We start from the raw sequence: 24994 nt of genomic DNA on the forward strand, positions 1-24994 counted from the left end.
CAGCTACGCTTAGCCCGTGACTGGAAGATTCTGGCTGATATTGGCCGACAGCTGGTTTTTCCTCAAGAGATTACAACAACCACCCTGAGACCTGACCTGGTGCTCTGGTCCCCTTCTCTAAAAAAGGTGTACATCATCGAACTCACAGTACCCTGGGAGGACAGAGTGGATGAGGTTTATGAGCGAAAACACCTCCATTATGCCGAGCTTGCTGCTGAAGCACAACACCGCGGCTGGAACGCTGAGGTCCGCCCAGTAGAGGTGGGATGCAGAGGGTTTGTGGCAAGATCTACTACCAGACTGTTTGCAGACCTGGGAGTCAGAGGCCAGAAGCAGCGCGCAGCCATCAAAGCCTTATCGGAGGCAGCCGAAAGAAGCAGCCAGTGGCTTTTCATGAGGAGGAAAGACCCCTGCTGGGCACCGAAGTAGCAAGCCAGGAGGTATGCGGTCAGCTTTGGCCTGACTCAGGGAATAGGACGCCCCTGCCATGCATAGTCCCACGAGAAGTTTGCCATGCATGGCTCTCTTTCTCGTGACGAGTCTGGATTGACGCAAGCTCAGGTCTGATCAGCCTGTAGCTGGCCACCTTGGGGAGGGTGTATAGTGTTAGGGCCGAAACATCCCAAGATCCAAGGATACACTACTGATGATGCGTATCCAGCTCCCACCATTCACCACCACTCATCACCAAGACGGCAGGATGACATCAAGACATTCTACCATTCATCACGACGACACTCTTAGGTATGTGCTTGCACAAAGGAATTTACATCTTATCCTGTGTTTGATAAACTGACAGTTTTCCATTCTGACCTGAGATCAGATTCTAAAAATGTCTTCTACGTCAGTCGCTCTTCGATTTTTCTAAAATAGCTGACCCACAAGCTCGTAGCGCACCACTTGGTGGCGCGCTATATGAGCTTATAGATCTGCTATTTTTCAATAGCTAAAGCACGACATGATGCTAACACCAAAACGGGTTCCCGCCAAAAATGGGTTAACCCATGAGAAACGTATATATGTGCCAAGACATGCATTGTTCCGTTTCACATGACGCAGCGATGGGGTTATAACAGGAACAAGACAAAAAAGAACAAAAACAACATAACAAAACACAAAACGAGAAAACAAAACATATCAATGGAGTGATGCAGGAATCCATCGTTTATAACGGGGCAGTCAAGAAGATAATGAGTATAGCTATTCTAGTTTGCTAGTCTAGTTTGCTATTCTAGTTTGCTAGTCTAGTTTGCTAGTCTAGTTTTCTATTCTAGTTTTCTATACTAGTTTGCTAGTCTAGTTTGCTAGTCTAGTTTGCTAGTCTAGTTTTCTATATTCTAGTTTGCTAGTCTAGTTTGCTAGTCTAGTTTGCTATTCAAACATTAGTTTTGCAAAAAAAAACACCCATTGGGCTAAAAACGGCCAATGCCGTCATATATGTGATGATGTCAGCACATTTGGGCAAGTGGGCATGGCATTTTAAGCCCAATTTTTTTGCTAAACTAATGCTTGGAATGGATTCAGCATCATGGAAAAAACCCTAGTTTGACACATCACATGCTAGATAAAGCATGATGAAATTTTGAATATTTTGCCTTCCATAGGTTGTTAATAGTACTATGGTCACATATTATGCCAATTATGAAAATTGCTCAACATATGCAAGTTAGCATCCGGCAGTTTCTACATGCTGGGGACCCGTACTAAAAATGTCTAACATAAAACGTTGGTGTAGGCCTACTCAACATGTCCGGGTTCACATTCTGGCTACTATAGACCATATAGGCTATGGGGGGCACAAATATTTGACTTTTTAACATCCCTATGAGTAAATTAAGCACACAACGGTCTATTTGAGCTTGCTATGCGGCAAAGAGGTGTGTAGAAAAAGGACAAAACCATTAATTGCGTGGTCAATGAAAATATGTACGTGCGTGCGTGCGTGCGTGTAGGCTAGCCTACTACTGTGAAGTATCAATTAATTACTTTTAGGACTTGGCTAGGCTAGAGCTATAGGCCTGTAGATTTATTATTTTTAAATAAACAAATAAAACGTATTCCAATCTTTTAGACAGGGGATTTAAAGTTGATTCATCAGAAATGGAATTCAGCTTCTAAAAAGATTAATCCCTTATTTTGTAGCCTGTTTCTTTTTCATGTTATTTCTGAATTAACCCAGATGAGGGCGCCTGTGCCTAAACATTGAAGACTGGCCTCAACAAACATACATTTTGTAAAGACAATTTGTCAATGTTTCTTCTTATTTATTTGTGCATAGCTAATGTAGGCTACCTTAATTATTGCCGCTATAAGGTAACGGGTTATAGTTTATATTGTCATCCAGTTATTCAGAGCCAGCCTATACCTATACGTAAGGCAGTGTTCACCTTCTTCAGAATCAGTGCATGCGTAGGACTGCTATAGTCATCATCATCATCATCATCATCATCATCATCATCATCATCATCATCATCATCATCATCGTCGTCGTCCATCCAGCGTGTGTTGACGAGCGGAACAAAGCACTTGTTCAGAGCTCAGTGAGAACCGTTGTCTCCGTGCGTAGGACGGGACTCTGGAAGTGGAACTTTTACTACGACTTTAAAGCATATATCTTAGATAAAGAGCCTGACTGTCTTAAAGTGAGAAATTAGTTAGAGTTAGACCGTTTTTTCTATTTCTGTCAGAAACCAAGACGTTTATTTATTTCTGCCAAACTCGAAACGAAGAATATATAAGATCTTGCCGGGTAATCTGTTAGTTTTGCTTCCAACCTTCTTTCAGGTACGTAAGACTCAGTGGTTGACCAACCACAAAGTTTAAAACTGTTTAGGCCTAAATAAAATTGCGTAATTGAATATGAAAATAAAGAGTATAGGCCCGCATATTTTTTTGATGTTTGCTCAAATTGAGTTGCTTTTTCGGTAATCGGTACGTAGAATGTTTTTCCCAGACACTGGAAATGTATTTAAGAAAATCAATAGCCGACAACTTGTCGTTTCCCTCTTTCCGTCGTTTTCAATTTGTCTTTTGCATTTCATCGACGGTGATTATTGGATTATTGGATTATTGGATTTTAGGATATCCATTCATTCCTAAGTAACTTCATCGAGTAGGCTACTCAGTAGTCGGTACTCAAATATTTAATAGTGATTTGAATTCCCGGATCGATCATACACCTGCAGTTTGGGCCAATAGGCTAATGTATTATGTATAGGCCTATAGCTATTCTTTATTAAGATACTTTTTTGTATTAGCTTGTTTTAAATAGGCATAGGCCTATCGTTATTAAAATAATAATTAAAAAAAAAAAAGTCCAGGCATATATACCAGGATGAGGTCTGGGTGTCTTGGGAGGCTGGACACTGCCTACAAGGCATCATGGGGCATAATTGTTTTTGACAGATGTGAGACATGTGACTGCAGCGTTGGAATTCAGCAGATGATTGAGTTTCTGTGTTGTAGCACACGACAGGCAGAGTGTTTGGGACCAGTGGGTGTTTCTGTGTTGTAGCACACGACAGGCAGAGACGTTTGGGACCAGTGGGTGTTTGACCTGACCCTGCAGACTGCCCAGCTAGAAAATGCTGTTTGTCGGCCAAACTTCAGAGAACAACCACTTTGTTACTCATGACAGAGTCTGCTGCTTAATACTACTACTACTATACTACAGAGAGTAGTAGGCCTACTACTACTACAGTAGTAATACACAGTCTATACACTACAGTAGTAGTAGTAGTAGTAGTAGTAGTAGTAGTAGTAGTAGTAGTAGTAGTAGTACTACTACAGTAGTATTAGTAGTATTACCTATTAGAAATATCACACCCGTGTGAAGTGAGGGGCTCTCTTATCATCTTACAACATCGAGGACAAAACAAACATTAAACTCTGTTCATTGTAAATGGCGTTTTTAATGTTTGTCTAGGGAAAAACAAACATTAAACCTGTATATAGGAGATATGACACTTTCGGTCTCTCCCCCCAGTATCTGACACTTCTAACAGGTGGCCCCCTGTGGCCCCACCCAATGCTTAGCCAATCACGGTGCAGAATGGCACACCTTCCAGCCAATCACAGCGCCAATTTGGGCGCCACACATGCGCCCCGAAATGTGCCAATGTTAACATAATAAGTTTGAAACTCAAATTGGTTAAGTCATCCACATACGTAATGATGTATGTTTATGTATTCTGATTGGCCATGGGGGAGCACCTGTACCACTTGTAGCTGATCAGGCTGATTCAGAAGGCAGACACGGTCTGCAGGGATACATACATGTATGATAAGAGCGCCCCTCACTTCACACAAGTGTGATTTTTTTAAAAAGATGTTTATCAGCTACTCTTTATCAGCTAGCCTACATGAGTTTAGACATAAGGTGAAAAAGTTTGCAGCACAGCGGCAGATCCACATAAGATGGTTGTCTGCATTATTGTCTTTTATCATGATGATGTGTATAATAATGTGTAGACGCAGTAACCACAGCAACCATGCTGCTACCGACTAATACACACGTACACCCATGTACACACCCAGTAACCACAATAACCGTGCTGCTACCGACTAATATACACATACACCCATGTACACACCCAGTAACCACAATAACCGTGCTGCTACCGACTAATACACACATACACGCATGTACACAGTACACACCCATGTAGTAACAACAATAACCATGCTGCTACAGACTAATAGACACACATACACACAAAGTCACAGGTTGGAGCGGTTAGCACCTCTCAATAATAAAGATAATAAGGCAGATATAGCCTGATGATAACAATGAAGGAATCTCCCCAGTTAGTGGCCTGCACCTGACACTCGCACACAAATTATACCTCTCTCTACCTGTCTGGCTTGCCCTCTCTCTCTCTCTCTCTCTCTCTCTCTCTCTCTCTCTCTCTCTCTCTCTCTCTCTCTCTCTCTCTCTCTCCCTCTCTCACTACAAGGCTCAGCAGCACCAACAGAGGGGCTCTTGTGTGATCCTCTCTGGCCAGTGCCCCAATTTTTTTTCCCCTTGCTCGAATCCATGGCAACACTGTTCCTGCGACGAGCAGGCTTGACTTTTTCTGCCTCCTGCTCCTGAAACAAAGGCAAGAAGTTAGTGGGGGAGGGAGGGGAACAAGGGAGCGAGGGGAGTACAGGGGATGGAAGGATATGAAGGAATGAGGGACGGAATGAGGGGGGAGTTGTCTGGCCTGGAGGCTCTGAGGCGAGACCCCCACTGCAGTGTGTACCAAAGGGTCATTTAGAGAGGAGAGTTATTGCACCTACCCCCAGAACTGTAGACGGTGGGCAGTGCCAGGGACAGTCTAGGCCAGGGGCCTTGGACACCACCACCTCCAATATAGTCCAATTTAAGTGCTTCAATAGGATCATTGGTGAATGATATGTATGCACTTCATTTAGTGGAGAATATCTCAACTGTTCTTGACTAATATGACCCCAGCAAACAACGAGAAATTCTCTATCCGGGACGAAATACCCGAAAATGACCACGCCCCTTTAAAAATAACCACTACTTAAAACATGGCTCTCCTGTATCTACTAAACTGTTGTGTGCTATGATGTTCTGACATGCTCAAAATGTTCAGAATACTCAATAGACCATATGTACACAGTGGTCATCTTTCCATAAGTTAATGGCAGGGTGAAAACTATAGCCGCAATTTGCCATTGACAGCCCATACATCAAAACAGACAAAGTCCTAATTGTATTTAATTAAGTCAAACTCACCATACATTGCAGCTGTACGAAAAGCTTGAATTATCCTCTTTCTATTTGCAAAGTGCTTGTTTCATAAAACGCCACCGTAGACATGCTATGAGCTACTTTATGTCAAGAAATTCCTTGCATTTCTTTCAAAGTTATGGAGTTTGGAAGTGTTCGTTGGATAATCACTCAACAGCCCTGCATACCACCTGAATCTGCACATAATGCAGGAGCAGGATGTTGCTTTACTGAAAGTCAGCGCTTCCAAACTTTCAAAAAATAATCTGCAAGGAAGTTATTGATATAAAGTAGCTCATAGCATGTCTGCGGTGGATTTTTATGAAACAAATACTTTGCAGATATAGAAAGAAGATCATTTAAGCTTTTTGTACAGCTGCAATTTTGGTGAGTTTGACTTCATTTGATTTATTACAATTAGATTTAGATTAGACTTTGTCTGTTTGGATGGCAAATTGTGTCTAGTTTCCACCCTGCCATTAACTTATGGAAAGATGACCACTTATATGCTCTATTGAGTGTTCAAACATGTGTATTCTGAACATTTTCAGGAACTCAGAATATCTGTATCTGTAACAGTTTAGAAGATAGAGCCATGTTTTAAGTAGCAGTTATTTTTAAAAGGGCGTGGTGACTTTTGGTTATCTCGTCCCGGATAGGAAATATCTCACAGTTTTTAAGTTGTTCGCTGGGGTCTTATTAGTCAAGAACAGTTGAGATATTCTCCGCTAAATAAAGTGCATATCTTAGCCAGGTCCTATACCTAGACTAATGAGGTGGATGCCTTCGGTGACACAGGGAAGCCAAGCCAGTAGATGTAGTAGAAAGTCAATGAGCGAGTATTATATAACCCAAGCACATAATGTGCTTGGGTTTTGGTGATACTGGGAGCGTACCATGCATTGTTGATAAGAGGTACAAGTCAGAGAACCTGATAACAGCTGCCGGATACTGGTTTACGTACTTACTGCGTACTTATCCGTGAGTTAAAGACAGTGTGTTAATATTTTGACAAGGTATACTTGATAATGGTAGTCAAGAATTTCCTCTGTTGTAGAGTGAATTAGATAGGGATGCCTACATGTAGCTTTTAGATGTCATCTTTAACTGTTTAATTAAAAGGCCATTCACACTGAGCAAGCACTATAATTATAGAAATATTGTTTTAAAAAGTGGATGGTAGAGTTCACATCGACTATAAAAAATACAACAGTGAATGATATAGTTATAGTTAGTGCTCAGTGTGAATTGCACTTAATCCTGTCCGTTTTCACCCTGCAATTTGAAAGTCTGTTTAGTCCACTGTAGTAGTGTCACTACTGTCAGATGTCTGTGTGATGAAAGCAAAACTAAGGTTTTCAAATAATTAGGTCAAAATAGTTCAAAGCCTGGCTGTACAATATGTGGCCACGAGAGAGACTCCCACAGCACACAAAGCTGCAAGAAGGGCAGTATTGTTGCTTGGTTGCACACTGACTCCTGGTACGGATGTCTCCACAGTCCACACTGCTTCTGACTTTACTGGTTCAAAGAACTTGGAGCTAAGGTCACTCTTCTGAAGTTTTTCTTTCCTTCCGCCATTGTGGCAAACCGGACTTGGTTGGCTTTATGACATGATGGGATGTGAAGTTTCTGTTCTTTGTGTAATAACCTAATTTACTGCATGACAGACAAACAAATGAAAATGGGTCACACAGGGAAGTGCAGTATATTATGGCTATTGCAAAAAAAGACCTGCTTATGAAATAGGAAATCATTAACACTATTCAGTTCACAAGACCTTTTCAATGAGGTTTTGTGTGTCACACCCTTGTTTTTCCTCATATCTCACCTCATGACATTACTCATAGCAGGGCTGCAAAACAGATTGGAAGTTACTCTTTACAGGGAGGGCAGTACTGTACATTTTGCTATCACACTTTGTACCCAGCACTGACACATTGTCTCTGTATTTCTGTTTACTTTAGCCTCCTGACATCAGCGAGCGATGTTCGAGAAGCAGCGCTATGATAGCCCACCTGTCTACAGTCCGCCCTATACCTCTCCATCTCACAATGGCTTCGGCCCACCAGGGAGCTTCCAGGCCCCACAGAGCCAGTATGACCCATATCCGCCTCCGCCAGGATCCTACTACATCGAAGACAAACCACCGCAGCACTTCTACAAGTGGCGGTCGCCCCCCGGGATCATCAAGGCTATGATGGCTGCGATAATTGTGCTGTGCGTGGGAATATTTGCCTGTGTGGCCTCCACTCTGATGTGGGACATGCAGTATGGATACGGGATGGGCATGGGATCCTATGGCGGCGGGGGCTATGGCACTGGTGGTTACATGGGGGGCAGTTATGGGTCGGGATACGGAGGAGGCTACGGGGGAGGCTACGGGGGATACGGTGGTGGCGGCTACGGGGGATATGGTGGTGGCTCCCTAACGCCATACTCTGCCAAAACAGCTATGATTGCCTTGGCGGCCATTAACTTCATCGTGGCTTTAGGCTTCTTCATTGCCAGCTTCTCCAAAACCAACACGTTCCGCAGCAGGAAGTTCTACCTGGCGGTCATGGTAATGTCCATCATCATGGCCTTCCTGCAGGTATGACAGAGGGGAGGCTGTACTGTACGTGTGCTCTTTCTTTAGCACAATGGTTTTCAACCCTTTTCATATAAAGGCCCATTATTTATTCTGCATTTGAGCCACAGACCACCATTTGATGAGATTTAGCCTTGCAGACCCAAAACTAAAGAATGTGTGCACATCTCCATGCTGTATTGATGTTGGTACCATAGGAAAGATAACAGGCAAACATTGAATATATATATATTGAACAAAATAACAATTCTTCTACATCCTCAGCGTAATGCAGATAATAATAATTTAACTCAAGAGTTAAAGATCTATAATGGTCCATTTGGTTCCCAACTCTCCAGCCTTTAGCTGGGGACTATCTGGAACCCCCTCAAGGACCACTGGTGGTCCTCGGACCTAGTTGAGAACCACTGCTTTAGCAAGTTCACACCATTACATTGTCAGTATAGTAATGCATACAATAACACTAATGTACAGTTTTAACTGTTTTGGGGATGATATCAACCTTAACAGATTTGAGACAAATTGTTTTCACCATCAGTAGATACAGTATAAACTAATCATATCCTTAAATCCCCTTCACTTTTCTTGCAGGGTATCATAAACATTGTGTACATTGTCGGGGTGAACCCTATGGCCCAGAGCTCCTCTAATATGATGTACAACCCCATGCTCATGATGTGTCAGAACCTGTACCAGACCCAGTATTCCCAGATGGGAGGAATGGGAGGCTTCCCTTCGTACAACCAGTACCTCTACCACTACTGCTTTGTGGACCCGCAAGAGGTTGGTTTCATGTCCGCATTCAAATTATTGTTTCCTTGGTTAAAATAATGGTCATGTGGATTATAATGAGAAAATAACAAGCTGTTACACATTTAAACACTTTCAACCTGGCAGTTCAGTCTGGGCATGTCAGCATTGCATTCTTCTGAGATTGTATGTCGGCTATTTCCCCTATTTGTTAGAGGGTGATGTATATAATATACCATACAGAGGAGAAATGTGCACGCAGCAGACGAAGAGAAATTCCATGGTGTTTATTCAAACGGAGTACAGCATACAGCAACAACAGCATAGAGACTCACTCACGCCAGCCATGCAGAGATGCATGGCTCACGTCTCCCACAAGGCTCGCGCCTCGACTGACTAAAATGATAGCATTGAAGCCACCTTTTAAACACTCCACATTTGGTCAAGGGGATCGACATGGTGCATATCTATTAGTAGCAAAGTCCATTGATCAACTCAGGCCAACACAGACCCCTAATTAACATACAACGGAATTAGACTCCTAGCTACTCCTGAAGAGACCGACACCCCTCTCTAGCAGCTGTTCACCCAAAGGTCTACTGTATGTAAATTTACACAATTGACTAAGGCCTTGCAACACAGTATAATTATGAGATCCAATATTCTTCATATTCCCCCCTTGATCATCAAAAGATGATCATCTAAAAATATGGAACCATAATTATCTTACACCCCCCTTGACCCTTAGCTTAGACAATACATTCAAGAAACCAAAAAATAACCGCATTACAGTACAGAATTCCCCCAACATGGTTTTCAGACATCCATACGTATATGAATAATGGAAAAATGATTAGTACAGTTAACAGACATTAAACAATACATATGCCGCTTTCAGCTCCCTTTTACAAGAGCACTTTTTTGATACGCAATAACCTACGTGGTTTACGACTAAACTCTGCTGTCCAATGTTAAATACACAATGCCAGCTAAACCACTCTCGGATTTACGTCTGACCAACATCACACACTGGTGATCCAAGTAGATACACATTCCACGCCAGAGTCTAACAATAATATCACATATCTCTCATATCTATAGGAAAATTCTAGTAGCAAAGTCCATTGATCAACTCAGGCCAACACAGACCCCTAATTAACATACAACGGAATTAGACTCCTAGCTACTCCTGAAGAGACCGACACCCCTCTCTAGCAGCTGTTCACCCAAAGGTCTACTGTATGTAAATTTACACAATTGACTAAGGCCTTGCAACACAGTATAATTATGAGATCCAATATTCTTCAAGGGCTTAAATAGTTACATTATTTTTGACTAGCCTGGGATCAATACCATTTTATGTTCTGGTCAGAGTTGAAATAACTTTACGTCGACACACGACCGGAACCTCCGGTACCGGGCACCTGTATTTAGTTCGGTAGAATTGTTTCGTTGCTTTTAGTATAATAATCATTTAGTATGTCCATCTTTTTTTCTACCCCGTGGCGTAACTAACAAGACTAAACTATATTGAGTCGCATTATGTGGGAAACAAAAACAATGTGACGCCACAATTATTTTTCCTTTTTTCGAAACCGGATCAAATGGGGCAGTTTGGAACGCATAACAGGCTTTTCTCTGCGGTGGAAAGCCTGGTGACGTGAGGTACATTTTAGAAAAATTGCTTTAGTCTCAAAATATCTAGAATGGGCAAGTGTACCTATTCTAGAAGATATCTGTTTTTCTGAGTGATCTTGCTACATTTGGGATACATGTCAGTGTTACTGATATAATGTTTATACTGCTACAACATATTCTTTCTCCTACTAAGACAATGTAGAAGAGATAAAGCAGGTACAGTAGAGTAGGACATGCTATGTGTTCTTTTTTTCTTCAGTTTATCTACTTGAGAACCTTCCAGAACGTTGTGTGATTTCGCTCTTCTAGGGTGTTGCCATGGTGTGTGGATTCCTGGTTGTCATTGCCTTGGCTGTGGCAGCTTTCTACGCCTATAAAACACGGGGGAAGATCTGGCGCTATGGGAAACCCAACATCTACTGGGATCCTCCTCTGGCAGGCGGACTAGCCCCCGAGGGTAGAAATGTGGAGGAGTGGGTAAGAGACAGATGGACACTGCATACCAATTCAATCAGAGGATTTACAGTAAAAAGCAAAATCAGATTTATTTATTTATTTTTTGACTTACTATCTGATATGGATTTTGACGTTTTAGCCTGTTTTTAGAGAGTTTGTTCCTACATTAATCCAGCCTAGGAAAAAGACAATGAAATTAAATAACCAATTTCATTACATGATCATGAAATAGTTGACTACCATTTTACAGTATATTGAACTTTAGACTGAATGGTTGTTTCAGCTGGAGTACTCGCTGTCTGTATAACTGTGATTTTTGTCTGTTTGAGAAATTACCTGCCACTTGTTTGGAAATTGGAAGTTAGCAAAGGCTTGATGAATCATCCCAGAATATAGTCAGGTGCTTGTGAAGGTACAGACCACTAAGTCAACGTAGTGAAGGGCGGCCATAGCTGAGTGCGTAGCCTTGTGTGCAAAACGATTTTCACCGCTTTAGTATACTTCCGGATAGACTTTGTAATGTTCTTGGGCAGTTTAATGCACTCGTAAGTTTTTCATCATTTGTCTTCATGAGTTGAAAGTCCACAAGGAGTGTCATCTTACCTATAGCTTTTAGGATAAGTTATCAAGGATGAAACATTGAAAACATGACATGCTTTGGAGTAATGATGTTGGTGTTAGGTGTTGGAGTAGGTGTGTGTGTGTGTGTGTGTGTGTGTGTGTGTGTGTGTGTGTGTGTGTGTGTGTGTGTGTGTGTGTGTGTGTGTGTGTGTGTGTGTGTGTGTGTGTGTGTGTGTGTGTGCGCGTGCGCGCAACCACACGATAGGACAAAAGAAGTGCACTGCACACTGGTCAGCAACAGCTCTGCCCATCCTATCATATCTGCATCAGCATTGTATTTACTGTATGTTGATTAGCAAGAAATGATCTCAAATGTTTTGCAACATTGTGGTATCTCTGTCTATCTCTAGTATGAACACTTTGACAATGTAGAGGTTATGACCAGATCCTAGTGTCCTAAACACTAGGATCAATCAACATTGAAATCAGAGCATCATCGACTCAAAATATTGTCCACTCCAGTCCACATTTCCGAGCTTTAACCACCTTTAACCTGGCGTCTCTATTGTGAGCATGGCATTATAGTATAATGACATGCTATAGTACAATGATTATACTGTGTAATGGAAATGAAAATACTACACTGCTCTAAATACAACACAACTGTAGGTGACACTTTCTTTTGTGTGAAAATAGCAGATCCACAAACTCACAATGGCTCACATTGTGACGTTAGGTATAGTGAGCTTGTGGATTGCCCTGTTTTTGCTATTATTGCATGACCTGTCCTACACAGTATGTATTTTAGCGCAAGTTTATAGTGTCTATCCTTATAGACGTAATAAACATAACTTAGGCTGTGTCTGTCACGTTGCTCAGGGTCAGTGCTGATAGCAGTCGGTGATTGTTTGTTCTAGCACTACTAGCTGGTTTCACCCTACGTAATCATTAACCAACAATGAGGACCGGAGGTAGGCAGGTGGTTTCTAGGGAGCTGCCTGTGAGATTTAAACATCAACAGTGTGTCAGTCTCATGGTTTTGTATCCTATCATAAGGACCTGCCTCGATACATTCAGATGATGACACGTGTTTCATTGTGGGACCCACAGTGAGTCATATGGGTACACTAATGTATAAGAACACCTAATGAGCTTAGTTGAAGTTAGTTAGCTGCCATAAAAGGCACATTATTAACTAGCCCCATATGTGCCCTCTCCCTACGCTCATTCTGTAGCTCCGAGATGAGGCGCAAGTTTCCGCAAGGAGCGTTTCTTATCCTTACCACACCATTAATCCAAAACGTGTAGGGCCCATGTAGGTTTACACTAATTCAACCTTAACATCGGCCAAGAAAATCCAACTCGCCATTTGAACTGAGCCTTTACGTCCCGTCTTTTGTCAGTTGAAGTTGAAGGAAGTTGAAAAGCTTTAGCGCCTCCCCGGCGCCTCCCCTGGTTGAAAATTTCCAACTGACTTCAGTTCACTCGACATGCACGCGTACACGCACACTTCCTTGATAAACATGGAAGCGACTGACAAAATACGGGACGTAAAGACTCAGTTCAAATGGCGAGTTGGATTTTATTGGCCGATGTTAAGGTTGAATTAGTGTAAACCTACATGGGCCCTACACGTTTTGGATTAATGGTGTGGTAAGGATAAGAAACGTTCCTTGCGGAAACTTCCTTGCGTAGAGAGAGGGCACATATGGGGCTAATTATTAACAAGGGGGGAGAGGAACAACAACATCCCAAAAGTATTTAAAGTCACACTGCATTTTAGTTGTTTTGGCGGCACCCCTGGAAGTTCCATTGTCTTTTGGAACTGGGATTCCCAGAATTCAGATAAAATCCAAAACATAGGTCCAAGCGCATACCACATAGGCTCTAATGCAGCCCGACAACCTTTGCTGTGTCTCTCCCTGTTTCCTGTCCATCTTCACTATCCACTATAAATATCGATACCCCCAACTCCATCCCCTTTTAGTAATTACTTTCAAACAAATTCTCAAGTTCACAAATGCAACACTAGACAGACAGGCTACTCACCCCCCCTGTGCTTTCTTTTTTGTCACTTAGATTTTTATAAAACTTCTGAACAAAAATACAATATAAACAATAGCAAAATAAAAACACAAACACTGTACAAACAAACATGAAAAAAACACATAAATACTGTAAACTGCTCGAGAAAAAAGGGAACAAAGACCTATACAGGCATGTTCAATTCAATTCTAACTTTTGTTTATTCTCAAAAGACCTCAACGATGAAAACAAAACAAAACAGAAACATTTCCCTACCGTGTGATACAACACAAGTTTAAAAGCAGTTGCAGAAACTTGTGGGAATTAATGAAAGATTTAAATTAGCTGTAGGCTATGCTATGGGAGAACTGATTTAAGTTGTAGGTCATTCCAAGTGGTTGCCGCATTAAAACAAAAGGTTGTCATGGTGTTTAGCCGTGCAGTGGAGTCATGCTATGTTTAGCTGTGTGTTTGTGGTTGGAGTGCGAGGTTGTCATTGCCTGCCCTATACAGCATGGCATCATACCGTACGTGTACACAGCAGGCAGCGTGGTGTCATGGAGGAGGGGTGTACAACACAGCAGGCAGCGTGGTGTCAGGGAGGAGGGGTGTGGATGAGGCTAGCCCAACCCAGTGAATCCTACAGTAAGACTGGCATCATCTAATAATGGAGGAATGGTTGTTTGTGTTATCAGACTCGGGTGAGGTGTACCATGCCTAGCACTTTGCTTACAGTACATGGTTCCTGTAATCACAGCCATTTTAGGGTTGTCTGTGTTTAAAATTGGAACCCATCTCTGCCGTTGCTCGCTGACCATTGGGAGGGTTGTCTCTTTGGTGACCTCACACTGACCTCACACTGGGTTAGTCCTAGTTAGGACACTAGCTTCATTCAGAATGCCCAGGCTGGCTGCATTGTGTCTGCAGAATGATGTCACCAGGGTCTGCTGATGGAGGGTTTGCTCGCCTGTTGGTAGTATTCAAGAGATCCACAGATGTAGAATTATGACTCTGTTGGACTGGTTACTCAGACATGGATTGAGCTGTATGTCAGTAAATAATAAATATACAAGTGCATGTTGTCGTTATGTGGGAAATAGAGAGAGAATAGTTCAGAATGATTTGGTTGATTGGTATTACATAAGTTAAAATATGATGACACAAACATTGCTGAGCGCGGTCTACATGCAGAGATTTAATGCTTTTTTCCCTGTTAATCCATGAATGGTTTATTTTCTGTTGGGAGGGACTGTTCTGATTTGGTGCTTGGCAGATGAGTTGTGTTGTTGACCAGGGATGAATAGTGTAAGGAGCTATTTGAAATTGTTTCACTGCAATCAATCTGTCAATTACTGCCGCCCAATAACACAAATTCTCATTTGTATTGCAAATGCAATTGCACAAGTGGCATCCTCATTTCTGTAATAACATTATCTATTTACTATAGTGGCAACTAAAGACTGATTTGTAGCTACAGTTTCAGAAGTAGAATTTTAGTAGCCGACTGAAATCTTTGTTTTACTTGCCAACATTCCTGATTAATTGCAACATTACAGTATGCGACCTCTCCCTTTACTCGCTCTGTGCTTTAAGTTTATATTACTCAGTTCCTTCTGCTCTACCTCTCCCTACGGACGGTTCTCCATCATGCTGCTATACGTATGTCTCCTTCCCCTCTTCTCCCATTCCCATCTGCTTTCCCTTTCTCTTTTATTATTCCAAGTGTATCTCTGTCTACTGTTCCCTATACACATCTATACCTTCCTGCTGTTCTTACCTCCTTTGTCACACCCCATGCTCTGCCACAGGTCCAAGGGCCTCACACATTCTTACCCTGCTTACTTACTTACTTTGGTCTGCTCACGGCCCAGCGACCACTGTGCTGCATGCAGAGAGAGGTAGGGCATTGTTGGGATTCTTGGATGTCTTGTAGTTTTCCTGCAGCTGCTGGAAGGGTCCCACCTATCCAACCACTCCCATTTTGATTGTTGTTGTTCTTTGGGGGTACGGGGGACGTTGCTCACAGTAATGCAATATTACTTGGGCAGTGTTGGGCAATATTACTTAGGAGAGTAATATGTTACGTATCGCTTATTACTCCTTAGAAAAAGTTACAATATTATATTACTTATTACTTGGAATCAAGACTAATATATTACATATTATATAATATTACTTTTAGCTGGCCTTTTTCAGTGCTCCCATGACACAGTCAAGTGTCAATCAAACATATGTTTTTGTTTCATCATTTCGACATCCCTTCTCTCTCCCCACAATTCTTGGTCTGTTCTTTAAGGAAGACATTTTTATTCTAGCTGGAAACCAGTTCTGTTCCCTGTGCCCTACCCTTTTCATTTATGTAGTATGGCTTGAGCAACCCTTCAACGGCGACGCAGCAGCAGTGTAGCTGTCTGGCCACCCTTGGTCGCTTCATAGATTTGGTTGCTCCCTAGTATGAACACTAAATTCTCACTTGTAAGCATGAGGGTAAGCTGTTATTTTTTTTAGCTAATTGGGTGTTTCTGACATAAGCTGTGAGTTTTTTTCCGACATCCTTTGGTTAAATTTACAGCACTCTCCCACCCTCCCAAGTGTCTTTGTTGTATTTCTTGCACAGGACATGTCACACAGTACAGTTAACAGATTGACCAGGGCCACTGGGGAAGGCATGTGTTGTTCGACCCCAAGGCATTCATTGTGTAAAATGCCTTACACAACCTCCCCCCGCACACAGGAAGGAATAGGAGATATAGATTAAGGCGTTTTGGGGGGCTTTTCCCATTTGTTTGATGGTAGGAAGGAAAGGGAAAGGAGAAGCACATCCATTGCAGGTGTACAAATGTGCAATATACGTTTTGTGTTTTGTCCACCAAATACACAAGTAGAGCAGCCGCTTGGGAACCAGATGGTTTGACCCCGGGCTCCTCCTGTGTTGCTGTCGAAGTGTCCTTGAGCAAGACACTGCTCTCGACACTGCTCCCGATGAGCAGGTTGGTCACTTGCATGGTTTCCTCTGTCATCGGTGTGTGAATGTGTGTGTGAATGTGTGAGTGTAATGCACAAGTGTTTTGGATATAGGCACTATATAATATGCACAATATATTTATCAATTTAGGTTAAGGGTTCATCTTGAGTTGACTATGACGGTATCAAAGAATCAGTGGACTGACAAAATGAAAAAGAAAAATCACACCCCTGTGAAGTGAGGGGCGCTCTAATCAATGTACATCAAGAATGGTGGTCCCTTATTGGCCAAGGTTGGCCACCAACATACCCAACTGATTTGCTCAGACACATTCTCCATGTATTGTCAATGGCATTTAATGTTTGTGCTCAGACAGAATCTACACTATAGCTGTTTATATAGGGGCTAGCGCCCCTCAAGAAAACACAAACCGTTTCGATAAACAAGAATTCTTTAATGGAAAGACAAATGAGTCTCATGGGTTCTGGTTTGTCATGGGTGATTTTAGAGTTTATTTTCTGTTGTTTATTAGTCTTTGGATTCTTCGGAACCTAGTGAACCAAGCAGGTAATCCACAATTAATTGAAGACTTTGTCTGTGCTGTCCAATTACATGCCCTATTGCTCACTCAGAAAGTCCTCAGAAAGTCCTCAGAAAACTCCTGCATGGTCCATTAAAAGTGCATAGCGGACCTGTACGTTAATGTCATTTAAATGGCAAAAAATAAAAGGGCTTTCTTTAACAGAAAGTCAGCATGAAAATTGGTCTGCAGGTGGCCCCTGTGTCTGTTCTTGTTATTTGTTAAGGCCGTTTGTTTGTTTTTGCTGACCCTCTTCCCTCCGTACTTCCTGACCCCTTTTAGGTGAACAATGTGGAGGAAAGCCACAGCACGCAGGACGCCCCCACCCTGGTGCTGTCGGAGAAGGCAGGCGGGCAGCTCAACGCCTCCGCTAACAGTGTCATCTCTTACCACCCCCCAGCCAAGATGGACAGCAGCTCCCTCACCGGAGACACCTACAACAACAACAACGTGTGGGTGAATCATACCAAAGCTTACTTCTGTTCCTAGCTCACTCAGAGTTTAGATACTTATTGCCAAGGAAATTCCATCTAATGAGATATACTGTAGGTGTAGGCCTATTCTTTTTTTTGTCTTGATGTTGAAGTAACATAAAAGAAGCAGGCTCCAAACACACAACAAGCCTAATTTATAATTCTGAAATAAGAGATTTTCAACTGCCAGTGTAAATGTCCACACAAGCATTATATCAATACTCTCTATGAATACACCCTGATCACCTTAAAGTATACACAGTATGTGATAATGTGACACATCTTCATTTATTGGGACTTTCCCTTCCCTCGTTCTTACAATCACGGATTGCTTTAAGAACAGGAAGCATTAGAATTGCTTTTCACCAAGGCTTGACATGAATTCTCAAGGTTTTTGTTTGCATTGTTATACTCAAGACCTGACCGCAGTACTGTATGTCTTACTAAAGTCTTACAGCCCTGCCTTACAAATATTGAAGATAATGGTAGAAATGATTAGTTGTTTTACAGTTTAACAGAGAGCGAGTCTTCTTTTCATAAAGCAAAGGAACTGACATGTGTTCCCTTGTTGACTTAACATGGTCTTTCACATATTAATAACATGCTGTACCTTAGCCAGAGGCTCAGATTCCTTTATAAATCTCTGCAAATGTCCAAAATGGGACAGGTTTGCTCTTAGCTTTATGAAGGAAATTCCTTTTTTCTTATAGGCCTACTTAATTAATTTAATTTACCTACTTACTTATTTATTTATTTATTGTGAGTTAAGACCATGATCACATGGTATGGAGCACACAGAGAACATACAATAAAAACAAATCGATAGAACATGGCATAAAGGGTAACCGGAAATCTCACCCCAAAACACTGTTTTTTTAGGGCATAAAAGCCCATAGACGTGGCTGCCACATGACGTCATTTCTGAAGGAACATTGGAGGAGATAGTGCCCCTCAAAAATAGGTTTAGGATTAGACATAGTTTTACTGAGGTTAAGGTTTAGGTTTTGGCTCCATTTTATTTGGGAATAAGATTAGGTTCAGGCATCCGAATTTGCGCCCTGGGAGACTTTGTTTTGGGGCGAGCGTTTTGGTATTCGTTAAAGTACAACAAATGTTACACAACAAAGGAAGGACTCTTCAAAAAAGCACATAATTTACAAATAACTAATGGCTTATCTGATTGTACCAACAGATTTAAAACATAGATGGGTGGTTTAAAATTTAATTATACTTTGACAAATACCTTTCCCTATATTTCATTATGCTTACATTGTTAGAAACAAAATATCTTGATCTCAGTGCTCCTGGTTCAAAAAGGGTAGAATCATAATTGGCGGTGTGGTGTGCCCTCCATGGTGCAGTGTTTATGAAATTGTAGGGTGGGAGTTATTCATTACACAGCAAAATCATTACACAGCAAAATCTAAAGTGTTCATATAACTCTGAGACTAAACCCTAACCCTACATTTAGTATAAATGTGACACTCAGAGTTAAATGAACACTCCAGATTTGACTGTGTAGTGACTCAATGGCTCTTGTTGAGACTTTGACTTAAAGCCTTTGGCTCCTATTACATAATTCTGAAAGGTTTTGGGTCACAATGTAATTTTGGTAAAGCTGCTTTTTTTTAACTTGCTTCATTACTTCATAATCTGTCAAGGATAATGCCACTAATCCTACAGAACTTTCCTTTGCTCATACCTCACCTGATACCTCACCTGAATTGACAAGAAGATAGCAACACTTAAGTAAAGAAACAACTCTCTAACAGCCTAAAACAAATTGTAGCCAATTTGTGTCTTGATTCAAGCTCTGCTTCCGTTACAAATATTCTTTTTAGAGGGATTGACAACGATGGGGTAACACCCACCTATAGAACAATCATGGGTAAATTCTCCTTCTACAACACTGCCACCAAAGTGTGGAATGCCCTGACACCATCCCTAAACAAATGTGGATCACCGGCTTCCTTCAAAACAGGCCAAAGGGGGAGGTAAATATCACTTCTCCTTTAGAATGGTGTTCACTCCCACCCCTTTTTTCACTCTGTACTGTCATATAGTGTTTTATATTTTTAATATTGTATTTTGGTGTTATCTTTTATGCTATATTGCTGTATTGAATAAGACCTCAATGGAAACATTTAGACCCAAGTGTATGTCTATCCATGTAGAAGGTTCAGGTGATTTCAGAAGCAAACATTTAAGTATGCACTTACTGTAAGTATTGCTTATCTTCTTAGACAAGAGACAGCTTCAGCTTTTTTCCACAGTTGTGAAACAGTTATCTGGTCATGCTGCCTGGGGCTGGGGCAAGAACCATGAATTTCTGCCATCCTATATTCTAGTGTACAATTAATGCCTGAGAAGGTTTGCTCTATAATAACTTACTTGCATCTATTGTCGTGCCTCAGATATTCCGAGAAGCCCATGAGTTATCCATCAGAGGAGCCATCCCATGGTGGGGGAACCAGCTCCAGCCCATCAGAAGAGACAGCAGGGGTCCGCAAGCCCTCAGCCAATAGGGGGAAGAGGCATAGGCGTAACCCAGAGCTGGATGAGTCTCAGTATGAAACAGAGTACACCACAGGAGGGGAGACTGGCAATGAGCTTGACCCGGACGAGTGGGAGAAGTAAGAAATTAAGTTTACTACATATGGATATTGGTACAGTACAGGACATGTGAAATTGTGAATCAGCGAGGATGATTTCACAAGACACAGACAAGGTGGGTGTATAGCACTTTCAGAACAGTGTCCAACATCTCTGATGTACATAAACCCTCTCAAAAACAAGCTGCATCTCAAGGGGCTTATCCTACAGTGACATTTCTAATAAATAAAATAAATCAGTAACTCAGTAACACTCAATAAAGTGCTCACTAAGGCACATGCACAGTATGGTTGGAAACATGAATGCATAATGTCATACTTCATACTACAACATGAACACATGTATGCATGTGTACTCTCTCTCTCACACACACACGTGCGCCTTTACACTCACATCCATGTCCAAGTTAGTGGTGTGCTTGGACCTTGCTCCGTCCAGTAGAGAGACTAATCCCCTAAGGCATGCCATTCCACATGGGTTTGTACTCTGAAATAATGAGAGAATTGGGCCAAAGGTACTGTATGAGTATACAGAGGTATACAGGTCACTGTAGTTTATGCGAAAGCAACTGCACTTCCCTTTGTGAGACATTTTTTATCCGAACAAGCCACTTTCTGCCCTTGCAAGGGAGTACTCATACCTCCTTGGCCTATGCACTATAGGGGGTCAAGTAAAGTTTACTTATGCAGAAACATGAATTCAAGTGATCAGTGGCCCGTAAAATTTGGCTTCTGACCTTGTAGTCTTCTCTCTTTTTCCACGTTTTTGTTTCTCACTTTCTTTTCCTTCTTCTGCCATGTCTACTTCCATCTGTCCTGTTGCTCCCTCTATCTGTCTTCAGTACCTACCCAGACATAGTGACTGACACACAACGCCACGAATATAAGAGGGAGTTCGATGCAGACCTGAGAGACTACAAGCACCTGTGTGCTGAGATGGACGACATTAATGATCAGCTAAACAAACTCAGTCGACAATTGGACACTCTGGATGACAACTCTGCCAAATACCAGGTCAGATTTACTGCATGAAATGCTTAACTAGGCAAGGCAAGATCATTTGGATAGCACTTTCCATATATTAAGACAATTCCAAGTGCTTTAAATAAGGCATACAAACACATGAAAGGCATTTGAAAGGGGAAATCCAACCGCCTTGTTAATGGTTATGGTGCACACCACATAGGCGCTTCTTCGGTATGTCCCCAGTTCAACTCCCGGTAGCTGTCTGCCCACCTTTCCCGTCTCTATCACTGTCAAAGACATGCCGAAATAATCCCCCCCCCCCCCCCCCCCCCACACACACACACACACAAAAGAAAAGGCATCCTGCCCACCGCTGTGGAGACTGGGATTCTATTCAATTCAATTCAGTGCCTCCAGCTTGGCCGGTTGCTCCAACAAACACAATTGCCGTGTTCTGCATGGGAGGTCATAGATAGACGAAGGCAATTCAATGTGCTTTTTTCATAAAGCATGGAAACGCATAACATGGCATTTAAATGGGCATCCGGGTGGTGCAGGGGTAAATCCTCTACAGTGCCTCCGGCTTGGCTGGGCACTCCAATTTACACAATTGGCTGTGTTCGGCAGGGGAAGGTGCATGTTCTCTGTCGTTGCACAAGGGACTACTTCAGGTTAGTCTCAGGCCTCCCAGCCTGTTCAGCTGGGAGGGATAGCGTGTTCCTCAATTTTCAATTTACAATTTAGGCATTTAGCAGACGCTCTTAATCCAGAGCGATTTTCATTAAGAAAGAACAAAAAGCATGGCAATTCCTCCATACACATTATCTCCTAGTGAAACTCCTCACTGTCAGGTGAAAAGAAGTGCCCATCGGATGAGACGTGGTTGTCTGGGAGACAGCGAGATCGATTTACCATCTAGGCATTTAGCAGACGCTCTTAATCCAACACCCAACTCCAGTAATTATTGGTAGAGACTGGGAGAATACACACATAAGGGGAATTGACAACAACTAAATCGGAGACAAATTCAAACCATGACAAAGTATCCCAGAGAAAGTTCAAAGGCATGGTTAGAGCCCTGTTTTCTCACCTGAGTTTTTACTCTTTTTATATTGCAGGTTGCGGCAGAGGACTATAATCGATTGAAGGACCTGAAGCGGGTGAGTGATATTTTCTTATAAGCCACCTGACTAGAGTAATGCTCTTATGCTGCCATACCATAAACCATTACTGGCCCTGTTGTTTGAATAATAATAAAAATAAAGCTGTAAGAAATCCAGTTTTAAGACTTGAAATCAGAAAATGTATATTCAGTATGTAGCGTAATATTCCATGTTTGGCAGGAGAGTTGGGATGCACTGCAGTACACAGTACAGTACAGTACAGTACAGTACAGTACAGTACAGTACAGTACAGTACAGTACAGTACAGTACAGTACAGTACAGTACAGTGTTCCTTTAATGTAAAACGTAAGAATGGACACGGTAAGTGTCCTTTACTTGATTGACACTCACCACTGACCAATTCTCTCGCTACTATCTAGACCTCAGATTACCAGGCTAAGAAGCAGAAGTGCCGCAGGTTGAGACACAAGTTGTTCCACCTCAAGCGCGTGGTCAAGGACTACGACAGGACCCACTCATAAAGTCACTAGTTCTCTGCGCTACTCGGCCAACCCTGTTGGGGTCTACACACCACAACACACACGTAAAGAAACTCCTTGACAACATGGCCCAAATACAAAGACTATGCTCATAATTGCAGCAGAGACTGTGCAAAACGCTGAGACCAAAGTTGCCTTACACACACTGGAGATACGCACGCACGCACGCACGCACGCACGCACGCACGCATGCATGCAAATGCAAATGCATGGACACACACATTCCAGGCAACGGACATTAATGATAATGTTATAAGCTTGTATTTCTCTCTCTCTCTCTCTCTCTCTCTCTCTCTCTCTCTCTGATATAATGTGCAGCTGACTAATCATTTACCAGGTCTGATAATATCTCACTACTTATTGTTCCCTCACCCGACCGAATAGGCTTGTATGGATGCAAATGTTCCCACCGTCCACTATTCCCACTTCCACAGCAACACTGCCATTTCACTAAAAGGGACATTTCATTGTAGTCTTGTATTGAAGTGCTACTGGTTGTCGGTCGTCAGAGGCACTGGTCATCGTGGAAGAAAGGTTATTTGAAAGTCAGCTGACCTTTGGTCACCTGTGATAACAGTATCAGGTGTTTTCTACACTGTTTGCGCTCTAGATTGGAGACTTTAATTTGCTTTATCTCCTTAGATAAGATCCGAAACATTATCAGAGCACGTAGAAACCAGTGAGATTAGTTGTTGCATCTGTTTGCTTTCAAAAACACAAACTATTAACCACAGAAATATTACGTAGGTCCCAAACACTTGATTGTTCTCTCATCTAAAACATTCCTGTCAATTATGTCAATTTTTTAGGCCATGGTTCTATTATGTACTGCATACATTATGTTCCATTGTGTGACTTTTTACTGCTTATCTTGGTTGTAGTTAAAACAAGAAGGGGTTGTACTGGACTAGTCACTGAGATATGTTGTATATAGTTTTGATATCAGTGTCACAGCAGTCCTGTTCATATGTAATACGTTTAAGTTTAATAGGGTTTGATTTGTGCTTTAATGTAACACAGGACCCAGAGGAACAAAAGCTACGAATACATTTTATGCTCAGTTGTTAGGTCTATAAACATGGACTTGATATTGTTATTTGTACATACTAGTAGGGATTGATAGTAGGTATTATGATTCCCCCCCTCAGCGATCATTGACTATGCACTGATGCTATGCAAATCATAAAGTAACAGTTTATTTCTTAACAATATTTGTCTCATTTGCCTCCAACAGAATGGGAAACATTTCTGTATGTGTATATATCATCTCACTATTTCTGAAGCCTAAATTCATACTATTGTATGAATGTGTCACATGAAAGTGGAATGTCCGCCCTCCGGGCTAGCCCGGAGGGGCGTTGAAATAAAAAAGACGGGGAGCAGAACTATATTGTGTGCGGACATTCCACTTTTTTGGGTCCAGCACTGTATTCTGAAACTGGGATGTGCATTTTCCTTCTTCACATGTGAATGTGTCACATGCCACAAATAACAAATAACAGTCTTTTAACTAGTCATTTTTGGTGAGCGACACAGTCACACAATGACATAAATTAGGCTTAAGCACAATGTGATTGATTTGATTCCTTCTAGTTGTGAAAATGATTATCTGCTGATTTCATGTGTGGTATAAGAGGTGAATTATCCACTCCATGTGCAAAGTGTTACTGGCAGAAGTTCTAAGATTATTTACACCTGTTTTGATTTGTCATGCAATTGTATTTGTTTATGAGGCACTGACAAGTCTGTGAAGAACATTGTCATTTTGCAAACCTTTTGTGAGTCATTTATTTTTTTATATAAATTTGTTTTCTTTGATGCTGTTGTAAATTACATGTTTTGTAACTGAGTACTTCCAGGACGTATGATGTCTAAAAGGTATTGATATTCACTGAGTAATAAACATCTCTAATTGTCTAAATGTTACCTGGCTGTGAGTTAGCCCTATGTTTTCTGTCCCTTTAGCTATTTAAAATT

At 41.7% G+C, this 24994-nt stretch overlaps 1 protein-coding gene across 2 annotated transcripts; it reads left to right on the forward strand.

Annotated features, from left to right (window-relative positions):
- The first annotated feature begins 2555 nt into the window (after positions 1-2555).
- LOC308319388 (occludin) lies at positions 2556-24943 on the forward strand. Of its 2 annotated transcripts, XM_080769439.1 has the most exons (10): positions 2556-2784; positions 7705-8330; positions 8919-9110; positions 11025-11192; positions 17585-17754; positions 19617-19769; positions 20190-20408; positions 21230-21401; positions 22472-22513; positions 22898-24943. In XM_080769439.1, exons 2-10 carry the CDS (start codon positions 7725-7727, stop codon positions 22997-22999), a joined length of 1824 nt encoding a protein of 607 aa, XP_080625565.1. In that variant the 5' UTR covers positions 2556-2784; positions 7705-7724; the 3' UTR covers positions 23000-24943. The 2 variants fall into 2 exon arrangements, with proteins under 2 accessions (XP_080625565.1, XP_080625566.1); XM_080769440.1 differs by lacking the exon at positions 19617-19769.
- Positions 24944-24994: the final 51 nt, after the last annotated feature.

The sequence above is a fragment of the Protomyctophum bolini genome (genome assembly GCF_963924005.1).
Source record: "Protomyctophum bolini genome assembly, chromosome: 8".
NCBI lineage: Eukaryota > Metazoa > Chordata > Actinopteri > Myctophiformes > Myctophidae > Protomyctophum > Protomyctophum bolini.